General features: G+C 52.6%; 1 protein-coding gene across 1 annotated transcript; it reads left to right on the top strand.

The window, feature by feature from the left end:
- Positions 1 to 1,232: 1,232 nt before the first annotated feature.
- On the top strand, positions 1,233 to 9,253 carry CCDC92B (coiled-coil domain containing 92B). The gene is made up of 3 exons (XM_030294563.1): positions 1,233 to 1,387; positions 6,061 to 6,108; positions 8,661 to 9,253. The coding sequence occupies exons 1-3, from the start codon at positions 1,258 to 1,260 to the stop codon at positions 9,251 to 9,253; spliced, it is 771 nt and encodes a 256-aa protein (XP_030150423.1). The 5' UTR covers positions 1,233 to 1,257.
- The last annotated feature ends 5,654 nt before the right edge of the window (positions 9,254 to 14,907 follow it).

A 14,907-nucleotide genomic window follows, 5' to 3' on the forward strand; every position in this document is an offset into this window, starting at 1 on the left:
TCATCTGAAGGCTCAACTAGGGAAAAAACTTGGTAGGGATGCCTGGGTGGCTCAGTTGGTTAAGCGTCCAACTTCAGCTTAGGTCATGATGTCACAGTTTAAAAGTTCGAGCCCTGCATCAGGCTCTGTGCCGACAGCTCAGAGCCTGGAGCCTGTTTTGGATTCTGTGTCTCCCTCTCTCTCTGCCCCTCCCCTGCTTGTGCTCTCTCTCTCTCTCTCTCAAAAAATGAATAAACATTTTTTTTAAATCTATAAAAAATAAAATAAAAATTTTTAATGTTCATTTATTTTGAGAGAGAGAGAGAAAAAGCATATGTGTGAGTGGGGCAGGGGCAGAGAGAGGGAGAGGGAGAATCCCAAGCAGGCCCCATGCTCAGCACAGAGCCCAACAGAGGGGCTCGATCTCATGACCTCAGCTGATATCAAGAGTCTGGTGCTTAACCAGCTGAGGCACCCAGGTGCCCCAGATTTTGTTTTTAAGTAATCTCCACACCCAGTGCAGGGCTGGAACTCACAACTCTGAGATTAAGGGTCACATGCCCTACCACTGAGCTAGCCGGCGCCCCATCCAATTCCTCTTTTAAAAAAGGACTCTGCCACCTGCCTTCAGCCCATAGAGTTCATCTTAGTAAAATACACATCAGATCTTCCTCCTCTGTGACCTGGAAGAGCCCAGGGCCCTGGGTTAAGTTTAAGTCAGAAAAATGGATTTGAACTGGGAAAGGGTGTGCTCTAACCATTATGCTGGTCTACCAGCTGGTGGGTGAGCTGGGATGCTGGCGGGATGGGTTTTTCCACTCCACAACTCCCTCATTTTAGCCATGAGACAACAAAGAGCCCAGAGAGGGAGAGGGCTTGCCCAGAGTCACACACCTGGTTAAGAAGCAGGCTAGAACCTGCCTCTGTCTCTCTTTATTGACTTTGTTGCTCCATTCGTGTTCCTCCCTGAGAAACAGAAAGGCTAAAGTTACATGCAGGCAGGGGAGTGAAGCCATTTATGTTCCTGGTTCCCTGAAGACCTCTGGTTCTTCATCTATTAAATGGGAATAATCATACTCCCCTGATGACACATGCATGAAGCTTTGGTGAGTAAACGGGGGAGAGAGCTACGGCGGTAGAATTGTCTACCTGGTACCAACAGGAGCCCAGACTGCAGGACATTATGAGGGATCTGAGGGGGGGCAGGGCAGATGGCCCCACAAGATGTGGGCTTACCTTCTCGTCTTTCCCCCAGGTGGGGCCCAGGCCTGGGTTGCCATGGATACCGTGTCCCTGGAGCATCAGATCCAGAGTGTGCAACGCCACATCAGCTTCCTGAAAAAGGAGCAGATGGCCCTGCTTCGAGACCTGCACCTGGAGATCCTGAGGCTGCAGAAACGCTGCTCAGGTGAGGCTGGAGGGATGGTGGGCAGTGGGGGCCATCAGCAGTCATCACCATCAGCAGTGTCTGATGGAGTGCCCCCCATGAGCCTCCCTAAACCTCACAACAGACCTGCCAGGTGAGGGTCACACCCCTTTTTCTGATGAGGAAACTTGTCTTGGGGAGATGAGACACAAGTTTTAGAGCAAAGGGCTCTGGTTCAGTAGCAGAAGAAAACCTGGAGCCATTCTTAGGGATTCCTGTCCTCTGCCACTAAGTGTTCATCAAGCACTTCCCAAACCTTGCAAGCCCTCAAGCTAGTTGGGGAGATACACACACAGGATAGTTGGGGGCGAGGGGTGGGTAACATTAAGACTTACAGAAAATGAAGAGGCCCGGGGCGCCTGGGTGGCTCAGTCAGTTGAGCTCCCAACTCTTGGTTTCAGCTCAGGTCATGATCTCACGGTTCATGGGTTCAAGCTCTGTGCCGGGCTCCGCACTGCCAGCACGGAGCCTGCTTAGGATCCTCTCTCTCTCCCTCTTTCTCTCTCTCTGCCCCTCCCCCGTGCTTGCTCTCACACTCTCTCACTCTCTCTCTCTCTCAAAATAAATAAAATTAAAAATTAAAAAAAAGAAAAGAAAATGAAGAGGGCCAATGGGAGGTCATGGGTAGGATCATGTTCAGCCTAAGGTGTGGGTGATAAAGGAGACCAGGCACCCCAGGCTGCCCAGAGGAGGGAGCATTTCCACTCCCTGAGGCTGAGATGTAGACCTGCTGAGACACTACGGGGGAATGAGGGTGGAGAAAGCATTCCAAATGAAGCAAATAGCATGGCAAAGTCCAGAAGGTAGGAAATCAAAAGCTCGGGGAAAGTTCTATTTGACTGGATAAAGCTGTGCTTAAGGCTGGTGAGAAATACAGCTGGAGCCAGATAACAGAAGACCTTGACAAGTATCAGGACAGCTAAGAAGTTTGGCCTGTCCTCCTGGGTAGTGGGGAGCCCCTGAAGGTTTCTGAGTAGCATCATGCTCTTTAAAAAACTCAGCAGTTGTATGAATTGGGGGGGGAGGGAGGCAGGGATACCAGTGATGAGGCTGATGCAGTGGTCGAGGGGAGAGATGAAAGGGGCAGAAAGGGGAAGACCAGTGGGAGACAGGGTGAAGGGAAGGACTTGACAACCAACTGGATTTGTAAACAAGACAGAAGGAGGTACCAATAATGAAGCCAAATGCCAGCCCTGACCTCTGCTCTTGGACTTCAGGCTTCAGCTGCCCAGCCCTCTCAGAGGCTGGGCTCTGGCCCAAGTGCTCATCCAGGCCGAGTCCCCAAGTACAGGTGTTAGAGGCAATGACTCATAGAATGGGTCACCTGAAACAGCCCAACCTCTTTCTTATACAACTAGATAAACTGAGACCCAAAGAGAGAGAGAGGGAGAGAGAGCACGCCCACCACACAATATGTCAGTGACACAGCCAAGATGAGACCCCAGAGCTGCAGACTCCCAGCTGTGCATGCCTCTTGCAGCTTTCTGCATACTCTCTCCCCAAGATGCTCAGATTTCTGCCTCCCTCCCAGCCTCTGCTCATGGGAGGCTCCCCATTCTCCAGAGGGAAACTCAGTGACCTGCCTGGCTTCTCACTCTGGCTTCAGAGCCTGGTCGTCCTGACTCTCGGCCCCCACGCTGTCCTTGGCTCCATATACAAATTCAGCTGCTACATTCCTAGGCCAGGTTCCCTGCAATCTCCCCGGAAGCCTGGATGGCATCAGGGGCCAGTCCATGGGTCAGGGATGGCCCATGCAGACTCACTCCTGCCTGATGCCACTTTCTCATTGCAATAACAACATTAAAGGAAAATCAGGATGAGCGGACCCTAAGACCCTATAGCTCTTGCCCTGATTTCTTTTTGCTTTGCCTGAATTCTGAAGACCTGGGTCCTTCCACTCAGGACACAGGCCAGGACCCCAAAAAAGTGTAATAGGCAGGAACAGCCCCCACCACCCTCCTCAGCCTGCTATGGGACTGCAGCCTCTCGGTTATTGATTCAGGAGATAAAAATAACACTGGGTTGGCCTGAAGCAGCCACTACTGGGGCTGAAATACCTGAATAAGGCCCTTCTTCCAATGGGTGGAAGAAAGAGGAGAAAGGAACAGAAAAAAGAAAATTTTTTTCAAGGGGATTAAACAGGGACTTAGATGGATGCCTGGTTGGCTCAGTCAGTAGAGCATACGACTCTTAATCTTAGGGTCATGAGTTCAAGCCCCATATTGAGCATGGAACCTAGTTTTAAAAATAAAACAAATTAAGGGGCACCTGGGTGTCTCAGTTGGTTAAGTGTGCAACTTTGGCTCAGGTCATGATCTCACAGTTTGTGAGTTCAGGCCCTGTATCGGGCTCTGTGCTGACAGCTCACAGCCTGGAGCCTGCTTCAGATTCTGTCTCTCCCTCTCTCTCTGCCCCTCCCCCACTCATGCTTTGTCTCTCTCTCTCTCTCTCTCTCTCTCTCTCTCAAAAATAAGTAAACATTAAAAAAACTTTTTTAATAAAAAAATAAATTTATACATATACACTTATATACATATATGTACATATATATGTTTGTGTGTATATATATACACATATATGTATGTATATATGTACATGCATATACATATGTAAACAGGGAGGGTGCCTGGGTAGCTCAGTCAGTTAAGTGTCTGACTCTTGATTTTGGTTCAGGTCATGATCTTATGGTTTGTGAGATCAGGCTCTGAGCTGATAGCAATGGAGCCTGCTTGGGATTCTCTCTCCCTCTCTCTCTGTGCCCCTCCCCCACTCATGATCACACTCTCTCTCTAAATAAATAATAAATAAACTTTAAAAAATACAAAAATAAACAAGGACTCAGGGGCTGGGAAGCAGATGGGAGAGGGGATGAGCTAGTATAGGAACCAAGTGGGCAGGGCTTCAGAAAGAGCCTGCCAAAAAGGGATGGCACTCGAAATGAAGGGGTTCTAAGAGGTGGGTGGGCATATTCTGGTTGGTGGGGCAGCCTGGATGATAACAAGATCTGCCCCGTGTATTCAGCACTGACTCAGCCCTGGGTTGGGCCCTCTGTTTATTTCTCTAATTTAATCCTAGCAATAGCCCTTTGAGAGGCAGGTGCAATTTTGTCCCCATTTCACAGATGAGAAAACTGAAGCCCAGAGAGGTGCTGTCACTGGCCCAAGGTCACACAGGGTATCTGACCTCACTGCATGCCCTTCTAAAGGGAAGATGGGCAGGGAGATTTGATGGATGGGGGAGTGGAGCCCAACTAGGATTCTATCTCCCCTCCCCCAACTTCCTGGTTAAGAGTGAAACCAGCCCCACGGGGAGTTAGTGGCAGAGCCAAAATCCCTTGAGCTACTCCAGGGCCTTGCAGGAGGGGCCAAGTTGGCTCCAGGAAGCCCTGGAGGGTGGAGGCATCAGGGTCCTCCCTGGGGCTCCAGGAAGGAGGTTCAGACTCAGGTCACAGCAAAAAGCCCTAGCAACAGTTGGCCTCCCAAGGGAAGAGCCAGGTGAGGGCCCCACAAGACTAGACTGTGTAGGTGCTGTGGGCATTGATGCCAGAGATGTGCTACCTTATCCCACTCCCAATTTCACACTTCCTTTAGGCATCTGACTGCACCCCTGCAGGAACACACACGTGCTCCAGGACAGGTGCTTTCTGTCACCAGTTGCTGCTGGGCTCCATCCTGCCCTTTTCCCAGCTTTTGAGCCTTGGTGGAGTCCAGGGCGCTGGGGTGGGGCTGAAAAAATGATCAAACTCAGGTGACTGAGGAGCAGAACATTCTGGGCTGTGAGGAATGGGGACTGGGCAGACAGGGAGGTGTGTTCCCCCCGCCCCCCCCCCCCCCCCCCGTGGTGGCTGGGCTGCCAGTGAGAGCCCAGGAGGAAACCTCTCCTACACCTCCTACACCGTTCCCTTAGCGGACTGACCCCGCCCCCTCAGCATAAGCCAAGTGCCATTCAGGACTTCCGTCACCAGGTGGCGCTGTCCTCCTTGAAGCCCCTCTTCTTACCCTGTGGAATATGGCGGAAAACAGGGCTGAAAAACGAGCTGGACTGATGTTCAGAAAATAACACAGGCACGACAGTACTGGCTGTGAAAATAGTGAAACGCATGTGCCCTATTGGTAAATAGCCACTGTCCTGAGTCCCCCTGCAGTGCCTGCAAGCAGCCCAGACACTTCGCACGTGCACCAACTAAACACTAAAGGGGCTGTGCCCTGCACAGCAGGGGTCTTCCAGAATGGCTCTGATTTGTCCTCATGTTAGATATTTTATGTTACCTCTGGGAAGGAGCTAGTACTCCCCCCCAGGCCCAAAAGCAAGCCAGGCTCCTCAGTCCCACAGGGATGAACTAACCTCCAAACGCAGGCCACTGCACTTACACTGGCAAGATCTCTGGGCTTAGAATCAGGCCAATCAGGCTCAGGCTGTGCCTTGCACCTGTCTTCACTTCTTCCCCTCACTGGACTGCAGTAAAATAGGTAAGGGAGATGGGAGATGGTTTAGATGGTTTCTAAGGATGCTAATATTGTCACTTTTACTGAGCCGTGATTCCCTGATCTCTCTCTCTCTCTCTCTCTCTCTCTCTCTCTCTCACACACACACACACACACACACACACACACACACACACACACACCACTACCTTTTATTTTCTTTCCCCCCAGAACTGACTCATGACCTGGAGATGAGAGAAGCCCAATCTCACCAGCAAGGTAAGAGAAGGATGGCTGGTGGGGAAATAGCATGGGGGCCCAACAGTTTACCTTTTCCCCACCACTTGGTAAGACCCAAGCCTTCTCTGTCCCCAGTCCAGACTTGGGGGACTGCCACTCATCAGCTTCTTCAGCAGAGTGAAGGATGTCAGCCCCACTTACCTACTCATCTGGGTGACATTGTGCAGTGAACAACCTGTACCACCATACCTTGTATCCATGTCTCTGTTCAAAGTAGGAAAATGAAGGCAGGAAGGAGATGGTATCTTGGAAGTCCACCTGATCAACCTCATTCCTTTCTGTGACCCACCTCCCTAATCCTTCCCATCCTTGCATAATTGATCTCTACAGTCAGTGTCCACACCCTCCAAGATGCTGAATGCTGAGATGCAACACAATGGCAATGGAGTCCATGGCTTCAAGGAACATTGTCTAGATGAGGAGAAAAAAGAAACACGTCAGCAAATCCTTCATTTTCCAAAAGTGTGACTTCTTGCCATTGTAGCAATTCCACTAAAATATCTGTTTACAGATTATTACTTCACCCATAAAATGGAGTTGAGGGGGGGAGATGGTGTTCAATGGAGATGAAGTTTCACTTTTGCAAAACTCACAACAATGTGAGTTTACTTTACTGAACTGTACATTTAAAAATGGTTAAGAAGGTAAACTTTATGTTGTTTTTTTGCTACAATTGAAACTTTTTTTTTTTTTAAGGGAGGGGTTCCATTGTTGAGATCTTAATCACCAAAGTTATGTGATCTCTGAGAACTGGGACTGGATGTTATCCACCATCTCCAAGTGCAAGACATGGAGAGGGACTCAGTGAATGCTTAATTTAAAATGAATCACTATGTAGTCTTTCTTAGCAGAGAGGAAGTTAGCTGGGAATGGACTCCCTGCCATACTGATGTGCTGCTCATAGATCAAGAGCACCTGGGTGGCTCAGTTGGTTGAGTGTTGAGCATCCGCCTCTTGATTTTGGCTCGGGCCATGATCCCAGGGTTGTAGGACCGAGCCCCATGTTGGGCTCTGCAGTGAGCATGGAGCCTACTTGAGATTCTCTCCCTGTGCCCCTCTCCCTTTTGGGCACTCTCTTTTTAAAAAAAAAAAAAAGGCTACATACGAGACCAAGACTTAGGTATGGAGAAGGCTGGAAATTTTAAGTAAAATACTGAAAACCCTACAAATCCTTTCCGTATTTGTTCATAAAGTTCTAAACATTTATAGACTTGAACGAATTCTACCTACTTCTTTAAGTGGCAACACGGGCAACCTCTTCATGCTTGAGTGCTTGGAGGAAGGAGGCATACATCCCAAACACCAGTTCTGTGACAACAGCAACCTTCACCCCACCTCTGAAAGGGTTTCCTTCCTCTGAAAGGGTTTCTGGGGTCATCTGAGCTCAAGGAACTGCCCAGCATCCTGGTTTTTGTCCTCTCTCTCAGGGGGGTGGACAGCTCCCTTTCTTTGTCCTCCTACCATTTGGCTGGTTTTCATATCCTTTCCTGAGTCACCTTTTTGGCTACCTTTTGTCACCTTTCAGCCATCTATGTCTCTACAATCACTCACATGTGTTAATCCCAGGATATGTTGCCGGCTGAAATGGAAAGAATTAGGATCCAGGAGGCAGGGGTCCTCAACTCTGGGGGCACATTAGAATCACCTGGGAACATTGAAGAAGTACCAGTTCCCAGGTCCAATCCCAGAGATCCTGATTCAATTGGTCTTTGTTAGGGCCCAGGAAACTATGTTTTAAAGCTCTCTGGGTTGTTCCAATATATATACAGTGTTGAAACCCAGCGCCTTGGGCAAAGGCAAACAATAAAGAAGTAACACAAAAGAAATTACAAAATGTAACAAATGCCCTATGAAAGAAACAGCAAGGTTCAGGGCACACTAATTGCCCTTTCTCACCCACATTCCCAGGTCCCAAGTCTTTCAGTCCCTCACTTTTGCATGTCTCTCCTACCTCCTACCGCGGATGGGGCTTTTGTACAAGTTGTTCCTCTCTGCACAGCACCCTTCTCTCTCCTCTTCACTGATTAACTCCAGCTCATTCTTCCAACTCATCCTAGCCTAAGTGGTTCTTCTGCTGAAAAGCATGAAGGTCACAGTATCCAGTTAGTTGTGGCATTGGCACATGTCACTGATGCAACCTCACATGCATTTGTGATTATGTACTATACCTCTCCCACTATGCTTTCTGTAAGCTTCATGAGGAATGTTTTATTATCCACCATATCCCCAGTGCCTAGCACAATGCATATAGTAAGGGCTCAACAAATATTTGTGGGTGTGCATGAATACTGGTCGGGGAGGGTTTTGCATTTCAGCTGAGACCTGAAGAATTAGAGGAGAGACCAGACGGTAGGATAGGTGCCAGGGCCCCGAGGAAGCGAAAGGCCTGTGTAGCCAACGAGTGGGAGTGAGGGAGAGCGCGGCCGGACGGGTGGTCGGGGAGGTGCCGGGCTCTGTAACGTGGCTCTGCGAGCTGTGCAGGGTCGGCCAGGCGGAGACCGTCACCTCTCCTCTCCATCTCCCCTCTCCAGAGGCGGCGTCTCGGGAGCTGGAGAGCAAGTGCCGCGCACTGGAGTCGCAGCTGGCGGCGCGGGCGGCCGCCAACGCCGAGCTGCGGCGGGAGGTGGCGCAGCGCGAGGCGCTGGTGTCTGCGCTGCGCTGCAGCCTGCGCACGGAGGAGCGCCGCTTCCTGGAGGAGCTGCGGCGCCGCAGCCACCGCGCCACGGTGCTAGGCACCGAGCTGCAGAAGCACACCGAGGCGGCCGCCTACCTCTCCTGTCAGCTGCACGCGGCGCGCCAGAGACTGCAGACTCCGCGCCCGGGCCCCGCCGCCGCCGCCGCCACCGAGCCCCGGCCCCGCCGGCGCGCACAGCGGGCCCGCCGGCCGCCCGCCGCCGAGGCCGCCGCCAAGGGCCCGGGCCGGGACTGGGCCGCCTGGGACCGCGCGGCCCGCGCCCTGGACGACATCGACCCCATGCCCGATCCCGCGCTCTTCCTCTACGCCCGGAGGCCCCCGCGGTCCAGCGGCCGCAGCCCGCGCCAGCCGCCTCCCCAGGAGCCCCCGGACCGAGCCGGCCCGCCGGCCGCGCCCAACCCGCCCAGCGCGCCCGGGGAGCCGGAATAGGCGCGGGGCTACGGGGTGGGGAGTGGGGAAGGCCGGCCCGGCCTCCGGCTAGGGACGCAGCTCGGGCCCCGCACGCACGTCCCGTGGGCCGCGGGAGCCGGCGCTCCTCCTGGGAGCGGACGGAGGCGGCCCCAGCTCCCCTACCCCGCCCAACCGCCCCCGCCTTTTGTATTGTCCTCCCCCGAGGGAGCTCCTCCGCGGGGCTGCGAGAGTGCACCTTTTTTGTGGAGAGGGCTTGGTGTACGGATGCTGATCAGTTCTCCACCCTGTTGCAGGGAGGGGAGGGGGCGGAGGTCACGCCCTGCCCCGGGAAAGCTGACAATCGTTGGACAGGAGGGGGAAGGCTGGGCTGGCCTACAAAAGGAACGCAGTGGCACTTAGCACCCCTAGGCCTCCCAGCTCCCCCCTCGGGCCTCCCCCAGCCCCGCACGGCTGCCCTGCCCGCCAAGCCTTCCTTCGAGGGGAGGCTCGAGCTAGGGGCTAGCGGCTGGACCTTTTTCCTCTGATGCCGCTTCTCCTACCCCTACCCTGCTGATAGGTCCTTACCGGTGAGCACCCAACACTTTAGAGGCATTTCCTGCCAGAGCCCCTGGTAGGGAAATTGTGACGTGATGGAAGTTTGAACTTCTGGAAGGTAGCACCCATAGACCCTTGGAGAGGAGTACAGAACGGGTTTGGTGACAGAACCTGGTCTAGAGCTGTCTCCAGTTCAGTCCTTTCCCAGGATGCTCATCTAATATTTAGACACCCCGGAGCTGCGCTAGGGAAGCGAGGGGGACACTCCTGAGTCCCCTACGGACATACGGACATACGTACGGCTGTGGAAGGGCACAAAAGGCCGTGCCCTTCCGGATGCAGCTGGGAACCTGAAGGCTGCCTTGGGAGCTTTCCTAGTCCTGTTTATTGGTGCTAATTTTGCCCAGCTGCACCCAGAGCCGGGAAGAAGGGCCGGGTTCTTGGAAGTGGATGTAGTTGAGAGAGGTTTGAGTTTGCTGGGGTGGGGGGAAGGTAGGAGCACAGGTTAGTCCCCAGGCTGGTCCCCTCTAGGGATGCCCCTGATCCTACCAGAACTGACAGTGGCCGGGTGCATCTGTCTAGGATAGCCAGTAGTGAAATGGCAAATGAGACACCCCACATCCTAACTACTTGCCCCCAGCTCCCCTCTCCTGACCAAAGGCAGGAAGTGCAGTTCTGGTCTAGTGTGGCCCCCACCCCAAGCCCAACCCCTAGAAAGACAAACCCCTAGAGCCCCTTCCCCCATGCCATGCCTCCTCTGATGGTCCTAAGTGCCTGTGAGGTCTTCCAGGGGCTGCTGAGGGAGGGTGGGGGGCAGGGAGAAGCCCTTACCTCTGTCACAAGTAGCGCGTCCTGGCAGATCCTGTCCTGACTGAGGCTGAGCATTCTGTGTGTCACCCAGGATCTGGGAGTTGAGCAGAGCCAGTCTCCAGGGGTGGTGAACCCTTCTTCCATCACCGTCCCTGTGATGAACAGGGGGAACCCCCAATCCTGTCCTCTTTCACTATGTTGGAGGGAGTGGGAAATCCCCAAGAATCAAAACCAGTGAGCACACTCTGGGCCCCCACAAATATGCTGTCCTTTCCCAGCTGATTGCACTCAGGACTGCTGAGACTGCGCAATAACTGGGCCTCATCCGGGCGTCCAGCCCCTGGAATGCAGATGCCCAAGGTGTGGATGCCCTTAGGACAGACAGGACAGACAGTGCTCTCTCTCACTCAGTCTCTGTTGGGCCACAGTGTTGGCCTGGAGTCCTTGCCCTGCCCTGGCCTCTTACCCTTCTCTCCTGCCCCGTGGTTGTGCCTCTGCCCTCCGTGTCCCCCCTCAAGTGTGTGTGACTCACTGTACCCCTGGTCCCGTTGCCTCCCTTTCAGAGGTGCCTGTGTAAGGAGGCCTCTCTCCTCTCTTGGCTGCACTCTCCTGAAGGGACCCAAAGGACTGTGGGAAGGAGGGAAAGGGTGTCTTTCTAGAGCAACCCACCTAGATCCTGAGCTTCCACAATCACACTTTTGGGGTAAACAGGGTGACTTTGTTATGTTGATTCTTCTACAGAGATGGTGAAGTACTTTATCCACCCTCTCCCCACCCCCCCCACCCCCCACCCCCCCCCCACCTACTAAAAGCCATAGCTATGCCTGCCTGGCCTCCCCCAGCTCTATAGCAATAGCCCTTCCCCTTCCCTCCTGGGTACCCAGGGTGTCTAGCCAGGGGGCCTCCACCACACCCCTCCCCCAGGGAGCCTCCGGCAGCTTGTCTGCCTCTCCCCAAGTAACCTCCCCAAGTAACCTGTCCCTCTTCTAGCAACCAGAGATAACGACAATTATTTGTGGGGTGCTTGGAGATCCCCCAGATGAAAGGTTCTGGCTGACTTGCTGACTCTCACCTGAGGTGTTGAGGGTCTGGGAAAGGAAATAAGCCCTCGTCCTCCGCTTAGCAAGCTGGGGGGAGGGGCTGAGGGCTGAGGCAGATGGAGGGTTCCAATTTTAACCAATTCCTCTTCCCCATTCTTCTAGAAATAACGGACTGAGGACTTCCCTCTATCCACCTGCCCCACGTGCAGCAGAATGGGACTGGGAGTCAGTAGCCTGCCCTTGGCCTAGGAGCCCCAAATTCTTTAGCCTCCAGCTCTCTCCCTCTCCTAGCCTGGGGGACCCACACTGCCAAAGGAAAGACCGCTTCCCATGAGCCCCTGGAATGTGTGGGTGACTAGAAGGGAAAGGATCATGTCTCCTCCCCGCTCCACTCTTCTCTGCAGCACCATGAGTCCCCATTGGGGAGGGGCATGCTGACAAGAACACTCAGGGCCCCCCCCCCGCCCCCGCCTCGAGGTGGAGTTCCAGCCACACACCAAGTATGGATAGACCCAGGAAGGAGAGCTGCAAGTGGGGACCCCTCCCTGTTCTGGAAGCCAGCCAGGGACAAGTGGCCAATGCAGCATGAGACTCTATACCCCTGCCCCCCATATCCCACCCACAGTGGCCTGCAGATTGGGGGACCACTCCAGGGCTGAAATGGGGTAGCCCTTCCCCAAGCCAGCAGCAGAGTAGAGGTCTCCCCATGGAGAAGAGGGAGGCCAGGAGGGTGTGGAACAGCATCTCCTTAGTGCAAAGAGCTGGGGATCTCTAAGCACCCTCTCCCTGAGGTGCCAGCCTTGAATAGGGACATGCAGGGCTTCCACACCACCTGGCAGGAGCCCCATTGGTGGGGCGGAGGGATCCTGCTCTAAATTCTCTGTTGGCTGCGCTTTTTAATCCAATGCTTTTCAGAGTGTATTCACTCACCTACAGAAATAGAGCCCTGTGCTTTAGGGGTGACTGTCATATGCCTTATTCTTAATAAAATATCTGAAAAACACACACGTCAGACCTCTTCTCTGTGGGCACTCTGCCCTACCCGGCCTCTGTTCCTGCAGGAGTGGGAGAGGATGTGGAGGACATGGTGGTTTCGGAGGCCGCCTGTGGGTTAGGTGAAGTCTGGGAGCTGAGACTTTGAGTCTTCTCACTGGATATTCCTCACAGGCATAAGGCACTCATCTGAGGCGTCCCGATGCTCAGGCTAGCCCTGTCCCTCTCCCCATGGCACCCCAAACCGAATGGACAAATGAGACCTTAGATCTGAAGCTTCTGACTAGCGTTGGGAGAGAGAGACCGGAAGGACTCCAGGCCTGGAATTGCCCAATGTCTTGGCAGGGAAGAGTCCTGCGGTTCTGGCATCTTTGGCCACGCTGGTTCCCCTTTCCTGACACCCACGCCCATCTGATCCGGCTGCAAGAAGCCCAGCATCCAGAGATGAGCCCTATTCTTATCTTCCACTAATGAGGGTTATCCTGAGACTGCATTCCGGGAGCTCAGCACACCCAGCACCCACAAGGATTTAAGCCCGTGCGTTTTCCGTATGGGTCTATGTTGTGGAGAAAAAGCAGCAGCTCTACATTCGGGGGATTCGGGGGAAATACTGGTTTGCCTGCAACCCTTCTTATCTGATCATAGGACCCATTGCTTCCTTTTGGGGAACTGCTCTCCTGCCATCTCTGATCCCCGTGTTGGGGAGGGGGCGGGTGCTGACTCTACCCACGTGACCCAGGTAAAGCAAGGCACACTGATTGGTTTGGAGATGGGCTCGTGACTCAGTATGAGCCAATGAGACTCAATCTCAGGACTTCCGCTGGAGCCATTCATTCAACACACCAAGTTAGATGCTAGGGATCCATCAGTGAACAAAACAGGACTATAGGGAAATAGACACGCGAGTGGCTAAATGGCGGAATATCAGCCTGGAGGTCTGGCGTGTTGTTTGCTATCGCAAGGGATAAGGGTGCCTGAATATGAAGCTATCATACCAGAAGCAGAGCAGGAGAGATGGAGACAATTTCCGACAATTAAGCTGCTGGATCCAGCTATGCCTTGATCCCACGTACCCCTGCCCTTGTCAGTTATATGGACCAATAAACCCCTCCTCCTCCCGTACTTTTTCCCCCTCCCCTACTTTTGTTTTTAAGTGGTCAGCATTAATTTGTACATTTTTTTAACTTTATTTTTTTGAGCTAGTTTTTAAAAAAATATTTATTTATTCTGGGGGAGAACGCAAGCAGGGGAGGGGCAGAGAGAAGGGAACAATGGATCCTAAGAGGGCTCTGCGCTGACAGGCTGACAACAGAAAAACCTATATGGGGCTCAAACTCATGAAACCCAAGATCATGACCTCAGCCTAAGTTGGACCTTCAACCGACTGAGCCACCTAGGTGCCTGGAGCTAGTTTTAGACTTAGAGAAAAGTTGCAAAAATAATACAGAGTTCCTGTATACCCTTTATCCAGCTTCCCCTAATATTAACATTTTACTTTATCATAGTACAATTAAAACCAAGAAATTGACATTGGTACATGATTAGTAAGACCACAGACCTTAGGGGTGCCTGGGTGGCTCGGTTGGTTGAGTGTCTGACTTCGCCTGGGGTCATGGTCTCCTGGCTCATGGGTTAGAGGCCCCAGTGGGGCTCCGTGCTGACAGCTCAGAGCCTGGAGCCTGCTTCAGATTCTGTGTCTTCTCTCTCTCTCTCTCTCTCTCCCTCTGCCCCTCCCCCACTTGCACTCTGTCTCTCTCCCTCCCTCTCTCTCTCTCTCAAAAATAAATAAAAACATTTAAAAAAAAGAAAAAAGAAAAAGACCACAGACCTTATTTGAATTTCACCAATTTTTTCACCAGTGCCCAGTTCGAAGTTTTCTTTTCTTTTTTTTTTTTTTTTTTCAAGTTTATTTATTTACTTTGAGAAAGTGAGCAAGCTGGGGCGGGGCAGAGAGAGGGAGAGAATTCCAAGCAGTCTCCACACTGCCAGCATAGAGCCCAATGTGGGCCTTGAACTCACAACCTGAGAGATCATGACCTGAGCCAAAATCTAGAGTCAGATGCTTAACCAACTAAGCCATCCAGGAGCCCCTGTTCCAGGTGTTCTATACAGGATCCCATTGCATTTAGTTGCCTTTCCTTAGTCTCCTCAATCTGTGACATACTTTTATCCTTGTTTATTTATTTTTAAATGTTTATTTATTTATTTTGGAGAGAAAGAGTGAACACAAGTGGGGGAGAGGCAGAGAGGGGGAGACACAGAATCCAAAGCAGGCTCCGGGCTCTGAGCTGTCAG

Source organism: Lynx canadensis, chromosome E1 (genome assembly GCF_007474595.2).
Source record: "Lynx canadensis isolate LIC74 chromosome E1, mLynCan4.pri.v2, whole genome shotgun sequence".
Taxonomy (NCBI): Eukaryota; Metazoa; Chordata; class Mammalia; order Carnivora; family Felidae; genus Lynx; species Lynx canadensis.

Coding starts and splice junctions, on each gene's coding strand:
- CCDC92B (XM_030294563.1), top strand. CDS start 1,258: ATGGATACCGTGTCCCTGGAGCATCAGATCCAGAGTGTGCAACGCCAC. Junction 1,388..6,060: donor GCTGCAGAAACGCTGCTCAG/GTGAGGCTGGAG, acceptor CTTTCCCCCCAG/AACTGACTCATGACCTGGAG. Junction 6,109..8,660: donor AGCCCAATCTCACCAGCAAG/GTAAGAGAAGGA, acceptor TCCCCTCTCCAG/AGGCGGCGTCTCGGGAGCTG.